Here is a 24,805-nt window from a genome sequence, read left to right on the forward strand (position 1 = left end):
CCCCTGCCTTCTCCCCATAACCCCTGACACCCATCAAGAATCTACCAATCTCTGCCTTAAAAATATCCACTGTCCTGGCCTCCACAGCCTTCTGTGGCAATAAATTCCACAGATTCACCACCCTCTGACTAAATAAATTCCTCCTCATCTCCTTCCTAAAGGGATGCAATGGTAGTATTGAGCATTGTTGGCAGTGCTGTCTTGTCCATGAACGATGTCAAAAGGCAGCATTGAGATGAGGACAAGGAGTTTGGGAAAGAATTGGAAGCTGCACTGGTTACTGGTTTGGCCACCATTGGCAAAGGCAGGAGAATGAGATTGAGTGTGAACACAGAATGAACAGGGTCAGGGGAGCAGTGGCTGTAACTGGGATGATGGACCAGAGTGGTTGGAATGAGACAAAAGGTGGAGCAATATGTGAACAAGGTCAAAGGTTCTGAATCAATATTTGGAGAATTAGTGTAGGTGTCTGAATACAAGACCAGGTGATATGATGTGAATACAGAGTAGACAGTGTGTGGCTAGCCGCGCCGACCAGCGATCCCCGCACACTAACACTATCCTACACACAGCAGGGACAATTTACAATTTTCTACTGAAGCTAATTGACCTACAAACCAGCACGTCTTTGGAATGTGGGAGGAAACTGGAGCACCCAGAGAAAACCCACGCAGGTTACGCAGGGGAGAACGTGCAAACTCCGTAAAGACAGCACATGTAGTCAGGATCACTGGCGCTGTGAGGCAGCATCTTTACCGCTGCGCCACCGTGCCTCCCGCTGAGTGCCTAATCCAGGAGGGTCACAGGTCCCGGGTCAATGACTGTGTAGGAAGGAACTGCAAATAGACACAAAATGCTGGAGTAACTCAGCGGGACAGGCAGCATCGCTGGAGAGAAGGAATGGGTGACGTTTCAGGTCAAGACGCTTCTTCAGACTGAGAGTCAGGGGAGATGCTGCCCACCACCCTTTGTGTGAAAAAGTTACCCCTCAGATTCCTATTAAATCGTTTCCTCTTCACCTTAAACCTATGTCCCCTGGTCCTCGATTCCCTTACTCTGGGCAAGAGGTTCTGTGCACCTACCCAATCTATTCCTCTCATGATCTTATACACCTCTATAAGATCACCCCCCATCCTCCTACGCTCCATGGAATAGAGACCCAGCCTACTCAACCTCTCCCTATAGCTCACACCCTCTAGTCCTGGCAACATCCTCGTAAATCTTCTAAACCCTTCCAAGCTTGACAATATCTTTCCTATAACATGGTGCCCAGAACTGAACACACTAAATGCGGTCTCACCAACGTCTTATACAACTGCAACATGACCTCCCAACTTCTATACTCCTCTCCTCTCCTCTCCTCCCCTCTCCTCTCCTCTCCTCTCCCCTCCCCTCCCCTCCCCTCTCTCCGTGAGTGTGTTGTCCCGCGTCAGTGCGGTGATTCCGGGCTGAGAGACGGCGTGGATAGCGCTGCCGGCCGCATGGACGGCGTATGCACACTTGCAAACTTGAGACGTTTAATGAAGACGGGTTGAACTTGTACCGACAGCGAGCCCGGGCCTGCGCCGACACAGGGACCCTGTAGAGTGTGGGGTGGCCAGTCTGTGAGCGCTCTCACCCACTGCTCAGCGCCGGAGACCACTCGGCCCATCAGAAGCGGGGCGGAGGTCTCGGGGTAGAGAGAGAGAGAGGTGGAGAGAGACACAGAGGAAGAGGAGAGAGACACAGAGGAAGAGGAGAGAGAGAGAGAGAGAGAGAGTTGGGTGGAGGTGGGGGTGAGGGAGCCGGGTCCCGGGGGCCGCCGTTCCCCGCTCCGCTCGGCTGCCCGTGGGATGGATGGAGGTTGTCGGCGACAGGGGGGCGGGCGGTCGGGAGCCGATGAGCGCTGGGTGTGAGCGCTAGTTGCTCAGTACACAGCGGCGGGAGGTAGCGGGGCTGGGCAGTGGGGAAGTGGGCAGCGGGCGTGCTGGGCAGTGGCCACTGGTCAGACAGACAGTGAGCGCTCCGCACCGTCACCGTCACCGTAGTGCTCTCCTCTCCTCTCCTCTCCCCACCCCTGGACACGAGGCGGGGGCGCCGCCGTGAACGGGACGTCCTGCGGGTGTGAAGTCGGGGAGCTGCAGATGAGCGAGAGGCCGCCGCCGGCTGCCCGGGGAAGAAGGATGAGGAGCGCCGCGCTGCCGCCTCTGTGCCGCGCCTCCCTCCTGCTCTGCACCGTCTTCAGCAACGCCAGGGGACACAGCAAGGAAACGCAGCCCATCCCGCTCAACGTGTGAGTCTGTGGCACCGGGATGGGTCGGGGGTGGGAACGGGACCGGGGGTCGGTACCGGCGGGGACGGGGCACTCCGCGCTCTCCACAACACAAACTGCTCCATTCTGCAGAATAACTTGTGGTCGGGCCAGGGGCTATAGTGGCGTTGCAAACATAGACACCCCCGCCCTGTAAGCGACACGACCCGCTGGCCAAACGGCACCATAGATGCTGCCTCACCCGCTGAGTTTCTCCAGTATGTTTGCCTACCGAAACAACCGAGTCTCGCTTGGCCGAGATAAACAGAATGAGTTTGTGCGGGTTACAGGCGTAAGTGAAACAGTTCTGCTCTTTCCACAACGTAACTGTCCTCCTCTGTAAATGTATTTCAGGGTGAAACTGTGGGCTTCCGCCTTCGGAGGGGAAATCAAATCCATTTCGGCCAAATATTCCGGTTCACAATTCCTGCAGAAGGTAACGCTTTCTCTAAAGAGCCGCATTTGTACAATCTCCTGTTTCACAACTTGATTGTCTTGTATTTAACCCCCGAAACCTCCAGAAACCAGCGAGAGGTGGAATTCCATTTAAACCGCTACACTTCACACCCATTCCTTCTCTCCAGAGATTTCTTCACCCATAGAGTTGTGAATCTGTGGAATTCACTGCCACAGAGGGCAGTGGAGGCCAATTCACTGGATGTTTTCAAGAGAGAGTTAGATTTAGCTCTTAGGGCTAACAGAATCAAGGGATATGGGGAGAAAGCCAGAACGGGGTACTGATTGTGGATGATCAGCCATGATCATATTGAATGGCGGTGCTGGCTCAAAGGGCCGAATGGCCTACTCCTGCACCTATTTTCTATGTTTCTATGCTGCCTGTCCCGCTGAATTACTCCAGCATTTTGTGTCTATCTTCAATGATGACATTGAGTGCGTTGCCGCCGCTTTTGATACCGAGAGAAATATTTGAGTATAAACGGACCGGAATTTAAAAAAATACAAACGACCACTCTCGGCTTAGTTAGCGAAGGGTGGGATTAGGTCGAGCGTTTTGGCCGGTAGTTGTTTAACTTTTCCCCAGTTTTGGAATGGATTCGGTGAGAGAAGTGTTGTGTGTGATTTGTTCGCGGCGTTTGTTTGTGTGTAGCCGCCGCCTCCCCGCTCCGGCATTGGGTAAATGATACCCTATTATAGAGGAGAAAATACTGGGTTATCCAGGAGAAAATACTGGGTTATACAGGAGAAAATACCCCATTATAGAGGAGAAAATACTCTCTTATAGAGGAGAAAATACCCCCTTGTAGAGGAGAAAATACCCCCTTATGGCGGGGTAAATACCCCCTTGTAGAGGGGAAAATACCCCCTTGTAGAGGGGAAAATACCCCCTTGTAGAGGGGAAAATACCCCCTTGTAGAGGAGACAATACTCCCTTATAGAGGAGACAATACTCCCTTATAGAGGGGAAAATACCCCCTTGTAGAGGAGAAAATACCCCCTTATAGAGGAGAAAATACCCCCTTATAGAGGGGGAAATACTCCATAGAGGAGAAAATAGGAGAAAATATCCTGAGAGAGGAGAAAATATCCCGTTATAGAGGAGAAAATACCCCGTTATAGAGGAGAAAATACTCCGTTATAGAGAAAATCCCCCCTTATAGAGGGGAAATGACCCCATAATAGTGGGGATAATACCCCGTTATAGAGAGGGAGAATAGCATCTGATCTCATTTTCGGGTGCGCTGCCCGGTTACATTGTCGCGCCGCCCCGACTCCGAGAGAGGGTGTTAATGAAATGACCGTTAGTCGGCAGAAAGGCGATCATTGTAAACGTGTGGTCTTTTGTCGAGTAACTTCAGCGGATGAACAGTGTCCGTGATAAACGTTTATGAACGGACATGTTTCCTGTGCCGTCAATGGCCCTGTTGTTTAGAGGGAAGACAGGCACAAAAAGCCGGAGTAACTCAGCGGGCCAGGCAGCATCTCTGGAGAGAAGGGGAGTGCAGGGGGGAACGGGGCACTTTGGAAATCAAATCGCTCTCACCGCAATCTCAATCTTCGAGGGAAAATGTGTTGCTGATGCAAACTGTAACAAAACTGCGGCGTGAACGCGCTTTACCAAGAATTGGGAACAAATACTCTCAGAGTATTGCTCCCACAAGCGAAAGAAGACTTTATAATGTTGGGCCTTTTATTTCAGATCATTGTAGTTTGAAGTTGTATGGGGTTTTCTATTTATTATTTAGGCATTTTTAAAAAATGGAACGAAAATCCTTAGGTCGGCCGTGTTATTTTATGTAACAATTATTATTTAACACTTATTATTTAACACTTATTATTTGACATTTATTATTTCACAATTATTATTAAACAATTATTATTTACCGACCATTATTTAACGACTATTATTTGACACTTATAGTGTAACAATTATTATTTAACAATTATTATTTAACGTGCAGATAGCAGTTACCTGGACCATTGGTACAACAATATATTAAATCTACACGCTACAACATCTGAGATCGGTGCTGGGTTTTTCCACGTTATCATTAACATTCTCTCCGCTGTTTTATCGTTGTGTGTCATATTCACAAACACGGGTTGACAAACTGATTCTGCATCGCTGTGATTCTCCAACTGAAAGGTGTTATGTGCAATTTGAAATGTAAATGATGCCGCCTTGTTAAGGAATGTGCAGGTGAAAGAAATGCCGGGTTAAATATTTCAAGCCTGCTCCAGAGCCCAGATTGAGCAGGGAGTGTGGACCGTGTAGTACTGAGGAGATGTGTACTGTCAGAGGCAGGGTCCTGTGGAGGAAACAATAAACCTAGGCCCTTGCTCATTCATTTATTCATTCCTCTTTCAGCCATAAAGGATCGAAATGTTCCAGTATCCTGGTCACTATTAGCTCACACTCAGCCACCCTGAGACCAGGGGTTCACTTCACCTTTGTGGCAGCTAGCTGTGGTGAATTTGTGGTGAATTTGCTCCATCAGCTCCTGGTCAGGTATCAGTGTTGGAGAAATAATGCTGGTGCCCGCAAGGTGATTTGGGAAAGTCCTGGCAGGGATGCGAGAGGCAGTGTATTTGTCTTGTATTTCCACAAGATGGAAGTGACAGTAGATGCAGCAAGTCTCCAGTTAAAATGCTGTGTCTCGTGACATTTTATAGTATTCCTAAATGGACGATGCTGTTGTGTTATTTTGTGGAAATAAATAATACTAAAATACATATGGAAAGTATTCAAATTGTAAGCAACAATGAAGCAGGTCATGGTGATAATGGCGGCAGTGAGTGAGAGGCATGTATTTGTCAATGCGGTACAATGTGTAGAGGATTCTTCCACTGTTCCTGTTATTTGTGAACGGCTCCTTTCACGCCTCACCTCATCCCATTACTTCTGCTGTTAAATTTTCCCTGTGCTTTGCTAGGAATGAATATCTGCTCAGTGCTCAGACCAAAATAAATAACCCTGCCTTGTACATTTGTTGAAATATTTTCACCATTTTGTAGGCATGGATCGAGATGTGGATTTTAGCAAATGTTTGCCTGATCTATAAACTGTGTGGCATTTATGCGATGAATCTGAGACATTTGTCAAATTAAAGATTTCTGGAATAATTTTCTTTATATTAGATTTCTCCCCGCATGTATGAATCTACGTACACAATAATTGCTAGGTGACCAACAAAGCTGATTTATTGCATTCTGCCAGGTAGATTTCACAGTAAAGTGTGTCTGCTTCCCACATAAGGCTTGTACTCTCTATTATGTCTTTGACACCATTTAAATATAATTTAGCCTGTACACAAAGTACTTTCTCAAACCACCAGTCTCCACAGACAGTGCAGGTTTTTTTCCTTCAATAAAATGCTTAAAACGGAATCTTTGGTGCTTCTATGATTTTGAAGGAAAGGTCTGCAATATATTGCAGTGAAAGAAATCGTTGAATTTTCTGTTTACCGAACGGACGTGACAAAATGAACGGTAGACAAAAATGTTGGAGAAACTCAGCGGGTGAGGCAGCATCTATGGAGCGAAGGAAATAGGCAAAGTTTCGGGCCAAAACCCTTCTTCAGACAAAATGAACAACTTGATACGAAGATAGACACAAAATGCTGGAGCTATTCAGAGGGACGGGCAGCACCCCGGAGAGAAGGAATTGGTGACGCTTTGCGTCGAGACCCTTCTCCAGACTGAGAGGCAGGGGAGAGGGAAACGAGAGATATAGACGGTGATGTAGAGAGATATAGAACAAATGAATGAAAGATGTGCACAAAAGTGACGATGATAAAGGAAACAGGCCATTGTCAGCTGTGGGCTAGATGAAGACTTAGACACATTGCCTTTAGAGAAGCAGCCGCTCTTTCCACATTGTTTAAAGTTCTTCACCACCATCTTCCACAGTAGGCAGCTTTAAAAGTGATTGAACTTCCTTTAACCTAGTTGTAAAGGCAACCTTAACCAAACAAAATCCTGCTGAAAGGGAAATATGTCATTGTGTTCATAGATGTCATTGTGTCTGGAGAAGGGTCTTGACCCGAAACGTCACCCATTCCTTTTCTCCAGAGATGCTGCCTGTCCCGCTGAGTTACTCCAGCTTTTTGTGGCTATCTTCGGTTTAAACCGGCATCTGCAGTTCCTTCCTACTTCTTGTGCTCATAGTTTAATGTAGAACACAAACGGTGAACACCTTTGACCTGGAAAACCGGGTGGATGTTTATATTGGTTAACATCAATCGCATGATCTTGCATTGCTGAATATTATTACAATGTTTAGTTTAGTTTATAGTTCAGTTCAGTTTAGTTTATTGTCACATGTACCGAGGTACAGTGAAAAGCTTTTGTTGCCTGCTAACCTGTCAGCGGAAAGACAATACATGAATACAGTCGAGCCATTTACAGTGTACAGATACATGATAAGGTAATAGTAATATTAGAGAATAGTAACAGCAATACTATATTATATAAAGCATTAGTAACATGTAATAGTCATAACATAAAAATAACATAATTTACTAGTCACAAAATTATAGACATTGTTTATAATTTCCTTTATGTTTATGCATCAGAAGAATTTGTACAAATCGGAAATAATTTTGTTCTTGGTGGCAAAAGAATGGTTTTCAGTATTCGTAGAACATGCAGCAGAACAGTACAGCACAGGAACAGGCCCTTCAGCCCACAATGTCCATGCCAACAAGTTAAACTAATCTCCTCTGCCTGCACCTGATCCATATCCCTCCATTCCCTACACATCTATGTGTCCATCTAAAAGCCTCTTAAGCACCACTATCGTATCTGCCTCCTCCACCACCAGTATTCATGTTATTAATGACCACCTAAAGAATGATCATAGAGTTGTCACTGTGGCGTAGCGGGTAGAGCTGCTGTCTCACAGTGCCAGAGACTCGGGTTTGATCCTGACTGTGGGTGCCGACTTTAAGGAGTTTGTACTCTCTTCCTGTGACCTGCGTGGCTTTTCTCCTGATGCCCAGGTTTCCTCCCACACTCCAAAGACGTGCAGGTTTGTAGGTTAATTGGCTTGGTACAATTGTAAATTGTCCCTAGTGTGTGAGATAGTGATAGTGTATGGGGTGATTGCTGGTTGGCGTGGACTCGGTGGGCCGAAGGGCCAGTTTCCGTGCTTCCATGCTGTATCTCCAAAGTCTAAAGCGTCAGGTGGAGATAATTACCAGCGCGATGACCATTGCACGGTGACTCCTAGGCGGTGACCCCTACACTGTGACCCCCCCAATGCGGTGACCCCTACAGTGACATCCCCAAGCCATGACCCCCTGCACTGTGACCCCTGCACTGTGACCCCTACACTGTGATCCCCCCAAACCATGACCCCTATACTGTGACCCCCACACTGTGACACCCCCAAGCTATGGCCTCTGCACTGTGACTCCCTACACTGTGGGCTTCCTGGTGGAACGTGAGCTGCTTCTACCAGTCACCGTGCTCCCACTGAAACACATACGCTAAGCCAAGAACCATCAAACAAGTAAAGATAAAGCAGTTAAATGATGGAGACAACAAAATATTGGGATTCAGTGACCGGATTCAAGAAATGGAGAACAACGGAGGAGGCAGGAGAATGGGGTAGAGAGGGAGAGGTAGATCAGATGTGATTGAATGGCGGCATAGACTCAATGGGCTGAATGGGCTAATTCTGCCCCTATGACTTATGAACACAAAAGAGGCAAAAGATTTTTGTTTTTGTCCCAGGGAATAGAACTCAACGTTTGCAAGATTATTTTTTCGGGCTGGAGAGATTGTTGACTTTGAGTTTATTTTATTTTCATGTGTACTGAGGTACAGTGAAAAGCTTTTGTTACCTGTTAACAAAGGGACAGGTACATTTAAAGGATGTGATTATGTGTGGGCACAATTGTGTTTAAGTTTTAGTTCGTCATAATTAATTAATTTTGTTGCGTGCTAAGCAGTCAGTGGAAACACAATACACAAGACATGGTCAACACGATGTATGATTATTGTTATCACTTTCTCCGCTGTTAAAACAGATTGCAGCGGACTGGACTATTTTGGTCACCGTTAGACTGGCAGCAGTGAGTCCGGATCGTAAGAGTTCTAATATTGATTTCCGTGTCAAATGTCTGGCAGGCTCTGCGTTAGTGCAAACTGCAGAGGAACACAGATCGCTGTCAGCATCTCCGGGATATTTATGTCTGAAGTGCACACGGGCAGATACCAGAGATGCTGTATGTTTTACTGGCCAACAACTCCAAGCTGCACCAAGCTCACAGGGACACAAGGAACTGCAGATGCTGGAATCTTCAGCAATGCTAGAGTTCTCTGATATGCCCAGGCCAAGATAGATCAATGGTGCATTATTTGGCAACGGCATGGTGACATTCTTTTATTGTATTTATTACACATGCATGTTTTGCCTTCATTATTCAAAGTGCAAAGTCCAGTTGGCCCGCGCTCTCGTTGTACTGGAGTAGTTCCCGTGAACCGACTCGAATCTCCTCACCTCGCCTGGCCATCCCAGGGGCGCCTCCTGCTGCCGACCTTGAAGCCTGCACCTGGAGGCATTACCCCGGTTCACCCTCCCCATTGGCCCTTGCTCCTCATGTCCGGTGTCTCCAGCTCCTTTTGCCTGGCATCAGATTTAGAAAATAGGTGCAGGAGTAGGCCATTCGGCCCCTTGAGCCAGAACCGCAATTCAATATGATCATGGCTGATCATCCAGAATCAGTACCCTATTCCTGCTTTCTCCCCATATCCCTTGATTCCGTCAGCCCTAAAGGGGCTGTCCCACTTGGGTGACCTAATTGGCGAGTTTAGAAGAGTTTAAAAAAATGACATGTTGAAGACCTCCTTCGACTATGTTGAAGACCAGCTTCGACTAGCTACGACTAGCTGTGACTAACTTCGGGAAAATTGGACACCGAATAGTGGAGAGTGAAGACAACCTCCTTCGATCTCCGTCGACCTCCCTTCGACTATGATGAAGACTATCTACGCCTACCTTCGACTATCCTCGATTACCTACGACTAACATGCCGACCTACTACGACTAAACCTACAAGTAAAAAAAGTATCGATTTTTTCCATGTCGACCTTTATTTTACTCATATTGAATACTTTTTTTAACACATTAAAAAATACGCCGTGACCTAGCTGAGGCCTCGAATACGCGGAGACCACTCAAACATGAAGGAGAGTTACGAAGACAACCTCGTGATAACCATACTGCGAGTATGAGTCAAGGGCAAACTCGCCAGAACTCGTGGATTAGGTCGCCCAAGTGGGACAGGCCCTTTAGAACTATGTCTAACTCTCACTTGAATACATGGTTGGTGACATAGAAACATAGAAACATAGAAATTAGGTGCAGGAGTAGGCCATTCGGCCCTTCGAGCCTGCACCGCCATTCAATATGATCATGGCTGATCATCCAACTCAGTATCCCGTACCTGCCTTCTCTCCATACCCTCTGATCCCCTTAGCCACAAGGGCCACATCTAACTCCCTCTTAAATATAGCCAATGAACTGGCCTCGACTACCTTCTGTGGCAGGGAGTTCCAGAGATTCACTACTCTCTGTGTGAAAAAAGTTCTTCTCATCTCGGTTTTAAAGGATTTCCCCCTTATCCTTAAGCTGTGACCCCTTGTCCTGGACTTCCCCAACATCGGGAGCAATCTTCCTGCATCTAGCCTGTCCAACCCCTTAAGAATTTTGTAAGTTTCTATAAGATCCCCTCTCAATCTCCTAAATTCTAGAGAGTATAAACCAAGTCTATCCAGTCTTTCTTCATAAGACAGTCCTGACATCCCAGGAATCAGTCTGGTGAACCTTCTCTGCACTCCCTCTATGGCAATAATGTCCTTCCTCAGATTTGGAGACCAAAACTGTACGCAATACTCCAGGTGTGGTCTCACCAAGACCCTGTACAACTGCAGTAGAACCTCCCTGCTCCTATACTCAAATCCTTTTGCTATGAAAGCTAACATACCATTCGCTTTCTTCACTGCCTGCTGCACCTGCATGCCCACTTTCAATGACTGGTGTACCATGACACCCAGGTCTCGCTGCATCTCCCCTTTTCCTAGTCGGCCACCATTTAGATAATAGTCTGCTTTCCTGTTTTTGCCACCAAAATGGATAACCTCACATTTATCCACATTATACTGCATCTGCCAAACATTTGCCCACTCACCCAGCCTATCCAAGTCACCTTGCAGTCTCCTAGCATCCTCCTCACAGCTAACACTGCCCCCCAGCTTAGTGTCATCCGCAAACTTGGAGATATTGCCTTCAATTCCCTCATCCAGATCATTAATATATATTGTAAATAGCTGGGGTCCCAGCACTGAGCCTTGCGGTACCCCACTAGTCACTGCCTGCCATTGTGAAAAGGACCCGTTTACTCCTACTCTTTGCTTCCTGTTTGCCAGCCAGTTCTCTATCCACATCAATACTGAACCCCCAATGCCGTGTGCTTTAAGTTTGTAAACTAATCTCTTATGTGGGACCTTGTCGAAAGCCTTCTGGAAGTCCAGATACACCACATCCACTGGTTCTCCCCTATCCACGCTACTAGTTACATCCTCGAAAAATGACACATTATTATGATCAGGATGTAGTGTAAGGAAATACAAAGCTGCAATGTCTTGACTGTGCTCTGCCTTGTAATGAAGATAGACACAAAATGCAGGTCAGGCAGCATCTCTGGGGAGAAGCAATGGGTGACGTTTCTTCCGACCCACAACGTCACCCATTCCTTCTCTCTAGAGATGCTGCCTGACCTGCTGAGTTATTCCAACATTTTGTATCTATCTTCGGTTTAAACCAGCATCTGCAGTTCCTCCCTACACACTCTGCCTAATAATATTGTCTTATCTCCTTGTTATTCTGTTGAGCCTTAGACTGGGAATGTCCTGTTTAAAGATATTCATTTTTGATAACCGACATTATTTCACAGATTCTACTAACATAGTTTGTCAAAAATATAATATATTTCTTTGAATTGTACCTATGCTCAGATACATACTCTTTAGCAACAGTTCAGTAATGTGTACGTCACTTCTAAGCAATAGTTTTACCCTAGATTAATGATAGATTGATTTACTTATGTAAGCACTTGAAACTAGGAACATAAATAATGTTTACACTCTGATCCATTCTCAAACTCTACATGTGTTTTGGAATCCCTATGATGTTGGACTTGTCTATTCACCATTGTGTAAATGAACAGCAGATTACATATCGTTGGTATGTTGTAATATATTATACAGCTTCTTTTAACAAATCGGTGATCAAAACTCTCTCTACAAAATAGTGCCAAATGCATTTTAAAATAATGTTTTATTCAGAAAATGCTACTTGATGATGGATAAATTTATAGAGCCACTAGACAGGAGGGCTGGTCCCCCGACGCAATATTCCACCTCTCCACCAATTCCAATATTGGTGGCCAGTGGGGGGAGGGGGGGGGCTTTCTGGAGCGCTAGTATGGATGTTGTGTGCTGAAGGGACTGGTTTCCAGAGGGCTAGTATGGACATTGTGGGCCGAATGGATTCTTGGGCTGGCGGCTCAGTCACTCAAGCCTGTTGTGCTGGCAGCTCACTCACTCACGGCTGGTGGGCTGGCAGTTGACTCACGGCCATTCCTTGAAATTCCATTTCAAGCAGGGTGCAGGGCCACCAAATTCAAGTGCAGTTTCATACCACTTCAAGCAGGATACAAGGCCACCAAATTCAAGTGCAGTTTCATACCATTTTGAGCAGGGTGCAAGGCCACTAAAGACAGCGGGTCGTGACCTCTCCCTCCCCCATCTTGCAGAGACTGAGCCATGCCCATACTTCCGGGTTTCATAGTCCCTCCCCCTCCCACCAGAAGGGGCATGGCCTTCATGGCGTGATTGACAGGAGAAAGAATCTCAACATTTTTAAAACACTAATAACTCTTTTATTTTTCAACGATGGGAAAAATCCTCGGCACTTGATGAGTGGAGGGGGACTCTGAGTAAGATGGTCAAAAATCACAGCGTACGTGGTAGCGCTTTTTCTAAAAACAATATAAAGCGCAAACAGGAAGTGGTCAAGATTAAACTTTTAATTATATATAGAAGGCAAGGCAGCTTTAATTAGGCAAGGCAGCTTTAATTAGGCAAAGCAGCTTTATTTAGGCAAGGTAGCTTTAGCACTTTCAAACCAAAGGCAACAGAGCTTTAGCACTTTCAAACCAAAGGCAACAGAGCTTTAGCACTTTCAAACCAAAGGCAACACAGCTTGAGCACTTTCAAACCAAAGGCAACGCAGCTTTAGCACTTTCAAACCAAAGGCAACACAGCTTTAGCACTTTCAAACCAAAGGCAACACAGCTTCAGCACTTTCAAACCAAAGGCAACACAGCTTGAGCACTTTCAAACCAAAGGCAACGCAGCTTTAGCACTTTCAAACCAAAGGCAACACAGTTTTAGCACTTTCAAACTACATTTTCAAACCACATTAAGGGCATTGACAGGTCAGTAAAACCACTCACAGTTTAGTAGACATGTGTTCAGTGTTATTCACATTGAGAATTGCGACCTCTTGCTCCCCCATCTTGCAAAGAACGGAGGCACCTCCACACTTCCGGGTTTTATAGTCCCTCCGGAAGGGGCGCGGCCTTCAGGAAAGAGAATCTCAACATTTTTTAAACACTAATAACTCTTTTATTTTTCATCGATGGGAAAAATCCTCTTGTCCTGCGCAGCGGAGCGGGACTCTGAGTAAGATGGCCAAAAATCACAGCCGTAAGTGACAGCGTTTTTTCTAAAATCAATATACAGAGCAACAGGAAGTGGTCAAGATGAGACTTTTAGTAATATACTAGACCAAGTGCAGACTCGTTGGGTCTGTTCCCCCAACGTGCGGTTGTGGGGGGGGGAGGCGGCACGCAGCGTCACACACACTATCCCCCCCCCCCGCACTCACGCTAATTACCCCCTTGATATTATATTAATACTATTAATTTGCTCCTTTTACCCCATAACCACCCTATCTACTGACGCATAGCCCCCAACTTGCTGTCACATCTAGAGGTGGGGGGGGGGGGGGGGGCGGGCGGGGGTAGAGTGTGAGGGCAGAGAGAGAAGGGGCAGAGGGGCAAGAGGGATAGGGGGGTGAAGAGGAGGATAAGAGGGAGGGTGGGTGGGGGGGGAAAGGTGGGGGAGGAGAGAGAGAGGGTGAGAGTGAGGGGGAGAGAGAGGGGGTGCTGAGAGGGGGGTGAGGTGGGGAGCAGAGGGGGAGGGAGGGGGAGGGTGGAGGGTAGGGGGTGTGGAGGGGAGGGGGTTTAGGGGAGGGAGGGGAGAGAGGGGGGGAGGAGGGGAGAGAGGGGGGGAGAGGGAGAGAGGGAGAGAGAGGAAAGGGGGGAAAGAGGGAGAGAGAGGGTGTGTTGAGAGGGGAGGGGGAAGAGGTGGGGAGCAGGGAGGGGGAGGGTGGAGGGGAGAGGGTTTAGGGGCGGAATGGTGGGGGAGGGGAGGGGGGGAGAAAAAGAGGGGAGAGAGAGAGGGGGGGAGAGGAGAGGAGAGGGGGGAGAGGGGGAGAGGAGAGGGGGGGAGGGGAGGAGGGGGGAGAGGAGGGGGGGAGAGGAGGGGGGGAGAGGACAGGGGGGGAGAGGAGAGGGGGGGGAGAGGGGGGTAGAGGAGGGGTGAGGTGGGGAGAGGGGGGGGAGAGGAGAGGAGAGGAGAGGGGGGGAGAGGAGAGGGGGGGGGGGAAGAAACATAGAAACATAGAAATTAGGTGCAGGAGTAGGCCATTCGGCCCTTCGAGCCTGCACCGCCATTCAATATGATCATGGCTGATCATCCAACTCAGTATCCCGTACCTGCCTTCTCTCCATACCCTCTGATCCTCTTAGCCACAAGGGCCACATCTAACTCCCTCTTAAATATAGCCAATGAACTGGCCTCGACTACCCTCTGTGGCAGAGAGTTCCAGAGATTCACCACTCTCTGTGTGAAAAAAGTTCTTCTCATCTCGGTTTTAAAGGATTTCCCCCTTATCCTTAAGCTGTGACCCCTTGTCCTGGACTTCCCCAACATCGGGAGCAATCTTCCTGCATCTAGCCTGTCCAACCCCTTAAGAATTTTATAAGTTTCTATAAGATCCCCTCTCAATCTCCTAAATTCTAGAGAGTATAAACCAAGTCTATCCAGTCTTTCTTCATAAGACAGTCCTGACATCCCAGGAATCAGTCTGGTGAACCTTCTCTGCACTCCCTCTATGGCAATAATGTCCTTCCTCAGATTTGGAGACCAAAACTGTACGCAATACTCCAGGTGTGGTCTCACCAAGACCCTGTACAACTGCAGTAGAACCTCCCTGCTCCTATACTCAAATCCTTTTGCTATGAAAGCTAACATACCATTCGCTTTCTTCACTGCCTGCTGCACCTGCATGCCTACTTTCAATGACTGGTGTACCATGACACCCAGGTCTCGCTGCATCTCCCCTTTTCCTAGTCGGCCACCATTTAGATAATAGTCTGCTTTCCTGTTTTTGCCACCAAAATGGATAACCTCACATTTATCCACATTATACTGCATCTGCCAAACATTTGCCCACTCACCCAGCCTATCCAAGTCACCTTGCAGTCTCCTAGCATCCTCCTCACAGCTAACACTGCCCCCCAGCTTAGTGTCATCCGCAAACTTGGAGATATTGCCTTCAATTCCCTCATCCAGATCATTAATATATATTGTAAATAGCTGGGGTCCCAGCACTGAGCCTTGCGGTACCCCACTAGTCACTGCCTGCCATTGTGAAAAGGACCCGTTTACTCCTACTCTTTGCTTCCTGTTTGCCAGCCAGTTCTCTATCCACATCAATACTGAACCCCCAATGCCGTGTGCTTTAAGTTTGTATACTAATCTCTTATGTGGGACCTTGGCGAAAGCCTTCTGGAAGTCCAGATACACCACATCCACTGGTTCTCCCCTATCCACGCTACTAGTTACATCCTCGAAAAATTCTATAAGATTCGTCAGATATGATTTACCTTTTGTAAATCCATGCTGACTTTGTCCAATGATTTCACCACTTTCCAAATGTGCTGCTATCCCATCTTTAATAACTGACTCTAGTAGTTTCCCCACTACCGATGTTAGACTAACTGGTCTGTAATTCCCCGTTTTCTCTCTCCCTCCCTTCTTAAAAAGTGGGGTTACGTTTGCTACCCGCCAATCCTCAGGAACTACTCCAGAATCTAAAGAGTTTTGAAAGATTATTACTAATGCATCTACTATTTCTGGGGCTACTTCCTTAAGTACTCTGGGATGCAGCCTATCTGGCCCTGGGGATTTATCGGCCTTTAATCCATTCAATTTACCCAACACCACTTCCCGGCTAACCTGGATTTCACTCAATTCCTCCAACTCCTTTGACCCACGGTCCCCTGCTATTTCCGGCAGATTATTTATGTCTTCCTTAGTGAAGACGGAACCAAAGTAGTTATTCAATTGGTCCGCCATAACCTTGTTCCCCATGATCAACTCACCTGTTTCTGACTGCAAGGGACCTACATTTGTTTTAACTAATCTCTTTCTTTTCACATATCTATAAAAATTTTGCAGTCAGTTTTTATGTTCCCTGCCAGTTTTCTTTCATAATCTATTTTTCCTTTCCTAATTAAGCCCTTTGTCCTCCTCTGCTGGTCTCTGAATTTCTCCCAGTATGCTGCTTTTTCTGGCTAATTTGTACGCATCATCCTTCGCTTTGATACTATCCCTGATTTCCCTTGTTATCCATGGATGTACTACCTTCCCTGATTTATTCTTTTGCCAAACTGGGATGAACAATTTTTGTAGTTCATCCATGCAGTCTTTAAATGTCTTCCATTGCATATCCACCGTCAACCCTTTTAGAATTAATTGCCAGTCAATCTTGGCCAATTCACGTCTCATACCCTCAAAGTTACCTTTCTTTAAGTTCAGAACTATTGTTTCTGAATTAACAATGTCACTCTCCATCCTAATGAAGAACTCAACCATATTATGGTCACTCTTGCCCAAGGGGGCACGTACAACAAGACTGCTAACTAACCCTTCCTCATTACTCAATACCCAGTCTAAAATAGCCTGCTCTCTCGTTGGTTCCTCTACATGTTGATTTAGATAACTATCCCGCATATATTCCAAGAAATCCTCTTCCTCAGCACCCCTGCCAATTTGATTCACCCAATCTATATGTAGATTGAAGTCACCCATTATAACGGTTTTGCCTTTGTCGCACGCATTTCTAATTTCCTGTTTGATACCATCTCCAACTTCACTACTACTGTTAGGTGGCCTGTACACAACAGCCACCAGCGTTTTCTGCCCCTTAGTGTTTCGCAGCTCTACCCATACCGATTCCACATCCTCCAAACTAATGTCCTTCCTTTCCATTGCGTTAATCTCCTCTCTAATCAGCAACGCTACCTCACCTCCTTTTCCTTTCTCTCTATCCCTCCTGAATATTGAATATCCCTGGATGTTCAGCTCCCAGCCTTGGTCACCCTGGAGCCATGTCTCCGTGATCCCAACTATATCATAGTCATTAATAGCTATCTGCACATTCAACTCATCCACCTTATTACGAATGCTCCTTGCATTGAGACACAAAGCCTTCAGGCTTGTTTTTACAACATTCTTACCCCTTATACAATTATTTTGAAAAGTGGCCCTTTTTGATTTTTGCCCTGGTTTTGTCTGCCTGCCACTTTTACTTTTCACCTTGCTACCTATTGCTTCTACCCTCATTTTACACCCCTCTGTCTCTACGCTCACACATTTAAGAAACCCTTTCCCTTTAACTCCATCCTCCACTATCCCATTCGACACCCCACCCCCCTTATTCAGTTTAAAACCACCCGTGTAGCAGTGGCAAACCTGCCTGCCAGAATGCTGGTCCCACACCTGTTAAGATGCAATCCGTCCCTTTTGTACAGTTCCCCCTTACCCCAAAACAGATCCCAGTGATCTAAGAATCTAAATCCCTGCCCCGTGCACCAGTTCCTCAGCCACACGTTCAGGTCTCGTATCTCCCTGTTCCTGCTCTCGCCAGCACGAGGAACTGGAAGCAAACCGGAGATAACAACCCTGGAGGTCCTGCTTTTCAGCATTTTTCCGAGCTCTCTAAAGTCACGCTGCAGAATATTCATCCCCTTCTTTCCGACATCGTTTGTGCCGACATGCACTACCACTTCCGGATGTTCACCTTCGCCCTTGAGGATTTTCTGCACTCTGTACGTGACATCCTGGATCCTGGCACCAGGAAGGCAGCACACCATCCTTGCATCCCGTCTGTTGCCGCAGAAACCCCTGTCCGTACCTCTCACAATGGAGTCTCCCACTACAATGGCGTTGCCTGCCTTAGGCCTTTTTGGTTTTGGCTCAACAGCCCTATTCGCATCACAAGCCAGTCCGCCGCCCAGTGTAAACACCTCTTCTGTCCCGACAGCTTCTAAGTGGGTGAACCTGTTCACAAGAGGTACAACACCCGGGGAAGTTGGTATTCCATGCTTCCCTCCCGTTCTCACTGTCTCCCACCTTCTCTCTTCCAGTACCTTAGGTGTAACAATCGTACTGTAGGACTTGTCGAGGAACGACTCCGTTTCTCGGACGAACCGGAGGTCATCCACTTGCTTCTCAAGTTCCCCAACACGGCCCTTCAGGAGCTCTAGAGGAGAGGGGGGGAGAGAGGAGAGGAGAGGGGGGGGGGGGGGGGGGGGGGGGAGATGAGAGGGGGGGGGGAGGAAAGGGGGGGGAGAACCTAAAAAACATTTTAGAACCAAAAAAGACACATTCTGCAAGCATTGCAGAACCAAAAGAGACACTTTTTGCAAACATTTTAGAACCAGTAAACACTTTTTGCAAACATTTTGGAACCAATAGACACATTCTGCAACCATTTTAGAACTACTAAGGACACGTACATTTGAGTAGACATGTGTTCAGTGTTATTCACAGCTCAGAGAAACGTGACCCTCTGCCTTCCTCCAGCTTGCAGACGCTGATTGAGGCACACCACTTCCTGGTTTTATAGTCCCTCCCCCCTGCCGCCAGCAGGGGCAGCAGAGAGAATGGGGAATTTTGTAAAATCATTAATATCTCTGTCATTTTTCATCGACGGGAAAAATCCTCGGCACACATGCGGCGGAGGGGGTCTCTGAGCTAGGTGGCCGTAGGTGGCGGCGTTCTCGCGGAAATCGCTGCACAGATGGCCAAAACCGGTCAAGAACAGACTTTTAGTAATATAGATAGATAGATAGATAGATAGATAGATAGATAGATAGATAGATAGATAGATAGATAGATAGATAGATAGATAGATAGATAGATAGATAGAGTGATATAGTGTGGAAACAGGCCCAACTTGCCCACACCGGCCAACATGTCCCAACTACACTAGTCCCACCTATCCGCGTTTGCCCCATATCCCTCCAAACCTGTTCTACCCATGATGGGGAATGGCTCTGATGAAAGTCCGTCTCCAACCTGCATCTATACATTGCCAGTATATTTGTTTTCTGCCCACAGTAGGATGAATTTACTGGCAAAGGAGACGTGACTATTTTTCAACACTTTCTTCCTTTTTTGCTCAGATTATTTACAATATATATTAATGATCTGGATGAGGGAATTGAAGGCAATATCTCCAAGTTTGCGGATGACACTAAGCTGGGGGGCAGTGTTAGCTGTGAGGAGGATGCTAGGAGACTGCAAGGTGACTTGGATAGGCTGGGTGAGTGGGCAAATGTTTGGCAGATGCAGTATAATGTGGATAAATGTGAGGTTATCCATTTTGGTGGCAAAAACAGGAAAGCAGACTATTATCTAAATGGTGGCCGACTAGGAAAAGGGGAGATGCAGCGAGACCTGGGTGTCATGGTACACCAGTCATTGAAAGTGGGCATGCAGGTGCAGCAGGCAGTGAAGAAAGCGAATGGTATGTTAGCTTTCATAGCAAAAGGATTTGAGTATAGGAGCAGGGAGGTTCTACTGCAGTTGTACAGGGTCTTGGTGAGACCACACCTGGAGTATTGCGTACAGTTTTGGTCTCCAAATCTGAGGAAGGACATTATTGCCATAGAGGGAGTGCAGAGAAGGTTCACCAGACTGATTCCTGGGATGTCAGGACTGTCTTATGAAGAAAGACTGGATAGACTTGGTTTATACTCTCTAGAATTTAGGAGATTGAGAGGGGATCTTATAGAAACTTACAAAATTCTTAAGGGGTTGGACAGGCTAGATGCAGGAAGATTGCTCCCGATGTTGGGGAAGTCCAGGACAAGGGGTCACAGCTTAAGGATAAGGGGGAAATCCTTTAAAACCGAGATGAGAAGAACTTTCTTCACACAGAGAGTGGTGAATCTCTGGAACTCCCTGCCACAGAGGGTAGTCGAGGCCAGTTCATTGGCTATATTTAAGAGGGAGTTAGATGTGGCCCTTGTGGCTAAGGGGATCAGAGGGTATGGAGAGAAGGCAGGTACGGGATACTGAGTTGGATGATCAGCCATGATCATATTGAATGGCGGTGCAGGCTCGAAGGGCCGAATGGCCTACTCCTGCACCTAATTTCTATGTTTCTATGTTTCTATTATGGTTTAAGGCATTAAACTGGTTGTAGCGCCAAGGTCACAAAAACGAATTGAAAAAAAACCGACTGCGGGCCGGATGATTCGGGTTACGGGCCGGATCCGGCCCGTGGGCCGTAGGTTGCCGACCCCTGGTTTATTTGACGAGTGGAAATTCATGTCTGCAACATTTTCCTTAAACCTGGAGCCTGCAACAATCAGGGAGAAAGAGAGAGTGAGTGTAAGGGGTGGCACGGTGGTGCAGCGGGTAGAGCCACTGCCTCACAGCACCAGAGACCCAGGTTCCATCCTGACCTTGGATGTTGTGTCTGTGGTGTTTGCAAGTTCTCCCTGTGACCGCATGGGTTTCCTCCGGGTGCTCCGGTTTCTTCACACAGCCCAAAGACGTGCGGGTTTGTAGGTTAAGTGGCCTCTGAAAATAACCCGTAATGTGTAGGGAGTGGATGATGAAGTGGAATAACATAGAACTGATGTGAACGGGTGATTGAAGGTCGGTGTGGTCTCGGACGGCTGAAGGGCCTGTTTCCATACTGTATCTGACAATCAATCATTCAACTAGTGAAGGTTTAGCATTTTGAACATTATACTTCCAATAGATATTACTGCATGAACATTTACCCTTAGAGTAACTGAAGTAGACGTGGAGATAAAAGCACATCCAGTCAAATAGAATCCTGTTCTTAAAATAATCAAAGCTGAAATCAATGGTGAAACAACGGTATTTATATTACCATGCAGATGAATTTAAAAAAATTGCAAATCCTTTGTATTTGTTTTTGATTCCTCTACAAATGTCACAACCCAAATTATGAAGTTATTTATAAAACATCATTCTTTAATTTTGATCTGGTATGTTGCGCTGCTTTTACCATAACAGGAAGGTGGCATTGCTTTTTATAGAATATCTATCTGTTCCTTGTTGTACAAGAGAGTGAAGTAAAGCTGTGCAAACGTGAATAACGAGGCCGCGTGCGGCGTTGTGAGGAGGAAGCGTGTGTTTACAAGAGTCTAGTATTATCCTGCTATCGCATGAATTGAAATTTCTACAATAAGATCAAACACAACAATGGGAGGAAGGTTATCTTCAGTGTTCCAAGTGCAGGGCAGTGGGAAGTGACTGTGGAGACATTGTGTTTATGGTTTGCAGTGATTAATATACAGACACAAAATGCTGGAGTAACTCAGCGGGTCAGGCAGCATCTCTGGAGAGAAGGAATGGGCGACGTTTCAGGTCGAGACCCTCAGACCCAAAACATGTGTCTATATTCTATGTAAACCAGCACCTGCAGTTCCTTCCTACACAATGTAGTCGGGTTTCTCTGCATTGGTATCTATATTTTTCTGCAGCCACGGCGCGGAGCGGGTCCGTGCCCAGAGGGAGGGTCCGTGCCCAGAGGGAGGGTCCGTGCCCAGAGGGAGGGTCCGTGCCCAGAGGGAGGGTCCCTGCCCACAGGGCGGGGCAGCAACAGTAGACCTGGCTTTCATCAGTAAATGATGGATTTTCCCGTGTCAGAGCGAGCGATGTTGTACCGCATCCCATCTCACCGCTCTCGCCCTGCTTTGGTTTACTGACTGAACAGTCAAATATCTTCATTTAACGCGCATCTTACATAGATGGTATGAATGTCTAATATGGATGCAAAAAGCTGGAGTAACTCAGCGAGTCAGACAGCATCTCTGGAGAAAAGAAATAGGTGATGTTTCAGGTCGAGACCTCTTCTTCAGACTTCTATTAAACGCAAATTGGAGGAACAGCATCACATATTTTGCTTGGGCAGATTGCAGCCCAGTGGTATGAATATTGATTTATTTCACTTCAGGTAGCCCCCGCATCCCCTCTCTCTCTATCCCTCCCCCACTCAAGTCACACCAGCTTCTCATTTTCACCCAACAAACAGCTAACAATGGCCTGTTTCCTTTATCATCATTACTGTTTTACATATCTTTCATTCATTGATCTTTATCTCTCCACATCATCGTCTATATCTCTCGTTTCCCTTATTACTAACCAGTCTGAAGAAGGGTCTGACCTGAAACATCACCCATTCCTTCTCTCCAGAGATGCTGCCTGTCCCGCTGAGTTATTCCAGCTTTTTGTGTCTATCTCGGGTTAAAACATAGACTTAGAGTCGGAGAGCATGAGGACATGAATATCTAACATCTGAGGTCAAATTATTAACGAGAGAGCCAAGAGTGTTTAATTGTCATTTGTGCTATTGTATCGTTCCAACAATGACAGTCTTACTTCCAGCAGCTTAACAGGTCTGTAAACACAGTAATACACAGGTAATATACAATGAACAAAAATAAAATAATTAATAACAGTAATCCCAGGCAATCACAATAGTGCATAACTGAAGTTGGTAGTGCAACCACAGACGCAGTCTGTAGAAGATCACTGTTGCTGAGGTTAGTGTTGTGCAGTGTTCAAGAGCCTGATGGTTGTTAGGGAGAAGCTGTTCTTGAACCTGGAGGTTTAGTTAGTTTAGTTTATTGTCACGTGTACCGAGGTACAATGAAAAGCTTTTGTTGCGTGCTATCCAGTCAGCAGAAAGACAATACATGATTACAATTGAGCCATTAAAGTGTATCGATACATGATAAATGAATAACATAGAAAGGTAGAAACATGAATAGGTGCAGGAGTAGGCCATTTGGCCCTTCGAGCCAGCACTGCCATTCAATATGATCATGGCTGATCATCCAGAATCAGTACCCCGTTCCTGCTTTCTCCCCATATCCCTTGATTCCGTTAGCCCTCAGAGCTGAATCTCTCTTGAAAACATCCAGTGAATTGGCCTCCACTGCCTTCTGTGGCTGAGAACTCCACAGATTCACAACTCACTGGGTGGAAAAGTTTTTCCTCATCTCAGTCCTAAATGGCCTACCCCTTATTCATAAACAGTGACCCCTGGTTCTGGACTCCCCCAACATTGGGACAATTTTTCCTCCCTCTAGCCTGTCCAATCCCGTAAGAATTTTATATGTTTCTTTGTAAATGACTAGTGCAGAATGTTCCCACCTGTGCCCGGAGAGTTCATAACTGCGTGGACAGAGTTTTATAAATGCAAATTCTTGTTGCTTTATTGCTGTTAAGCTTAAACATTGACAAACGTGCCAATACCCAACACAACAAAGTAATATCGGAAACTTAGCAGTGAAGGCGATATTCTACAGATTCACAACTCTCTGGGTGAAAAGATTTTTCCTCATCTCAGTTCAGCGATAAGGTTTAGTCATAATGTTTAGTGCAAGGTTAAGCCAGCAAAGTCCAATCAAGAATAGTCCGAGGGTCACCAATGAGGTAGATAGTAGTTAAGCATTGCTCTCTGGTTGTGGTAGGATGATTTAGTTGCCTGATAACAACTGAACCATTCTACCACAAGCAGAGAGCAGTACTGAACTTCTATCTCCCTCATTGTTAACCCTCGGACTATCCTTGATCAGACTTTGCTCATGGTTCTTTGGCACCTCGCACTCTCCTGAGTCGGTAAGTTTTGAACTTTGCAGAACAAATGGCAGCCATCACACAGTGGTTGTTTCATCATAAGGTCATAAGTGATAGTAGAATTAGACCATTCGTCCATCAAGTCTACTCCACCATTCAATCATTGCTGATCTATCTCTCCCTCCTAACCCCATTCTCCTGCCTTCTCCTCATAACCTCTGACACACGTATTAATCAAGAATAAATGTGAGGTTATCCATTTTGGTGGCAAAAACAGGAAAGCAGACTATTATCTAAATGGTGGCCGACTAGGAAAAGGGGAGATGCAGCGAGACCTGGGTGTCATGGTACACCAGTCATTGAAAGTGGGCATGCAGGTGCAGCAGGCAGTGAAGAAAGCGAATGGTATGTTAGCTTTCATAGCAAAAGGATTTGAGTATAGGAGCAGGGAGGTTCTACTGCAGTTGTACAGGGTCTTGGTGAGACCACACCTGGAGTATTGCGTACAGTTTTGGTCTCCAAATCTGAGGAAGGACATTATTGCCATAGAGGGAGTGCAGAGAAGGTTCACCAGACTGATTCCTGGGATGTCAGGACTGTCTTATGAAGAAAGACTGGATAGACTTGGTTTATACTCTCTAGAATTTAGGAGATTGAGAGGGAATCTTATAGAAACTTATAAAATTCTTAAGGGGTTGGACAGGCTAGATGCAGGAAGATTGCTCCCGATGTTGGGGAAGTCCAGGACAAGGGGTCACAGCTTAAGGATAAGGGGGAAATCCTTTAAAACCGAGATGAGAAGAACTTTTTTCACACAGAGAGTGGTGAATCTCTGGAACTCTCTGCCACAGAGGGTAGTCGAGGCCAGTTCATTGGCTATATTTAAGAGGGAGTTAGATGTGGCCCTTGTGGCTAAGGGTATCAGAGGGTATGGAGGCCAAGACAGTGGATATATTTAAGGCAGCGATACATAGATTCATAGAAACATAGAAACATAGAAATTAGGTG

The 24,805-nt window shown here is 46.4% G+C and overlaps 1 protein-coding gene across 1 annotated transcript in view; it reads left to right on the forward strand.

The window, feature by feature from the left end:
• The first annotated feature begins 1,783 nt into the window (after nt 1–1,783).
• The window catches only part of cacna2d3 (calcium voltage-gated channel auxiliary subunit alpha2delta 3), a 437,296-nt gene continuing 414,274 nt past the window's right edge, over nt 1,784–24,805 (forward strand). The window contains exons 1-2 of the mRNA XM_033036559.1: nt 1,784–2,272; nt 2,645–2,726. Coding sequence (XP_032892450.1) covers nt 2,124–2,272; nt 2,645–2,726 — 231 coding nt within the window. The 5' untranslated portion in view covers nt 1,784–2,123. The remainder of the gene's footprint in view (nt 2,273–2,644; nt 2,727–24,805) is intronic.

The sequence above is a fragment of the Amblyraja radiata genome, chromosome 18 (genome assembly GCF_010909765.2).
Source record: "Amblyraja radiata isolate CabotCenter1 chromosome 18, sAmbRad1.1.pri, whole genome shotgun sequence".
NCBI lineage: Eukaryota > Metazoa > Chordata > Chondrichthyes > Rajiformes > Rajidae > Amblyraja > Amblyraja radiata.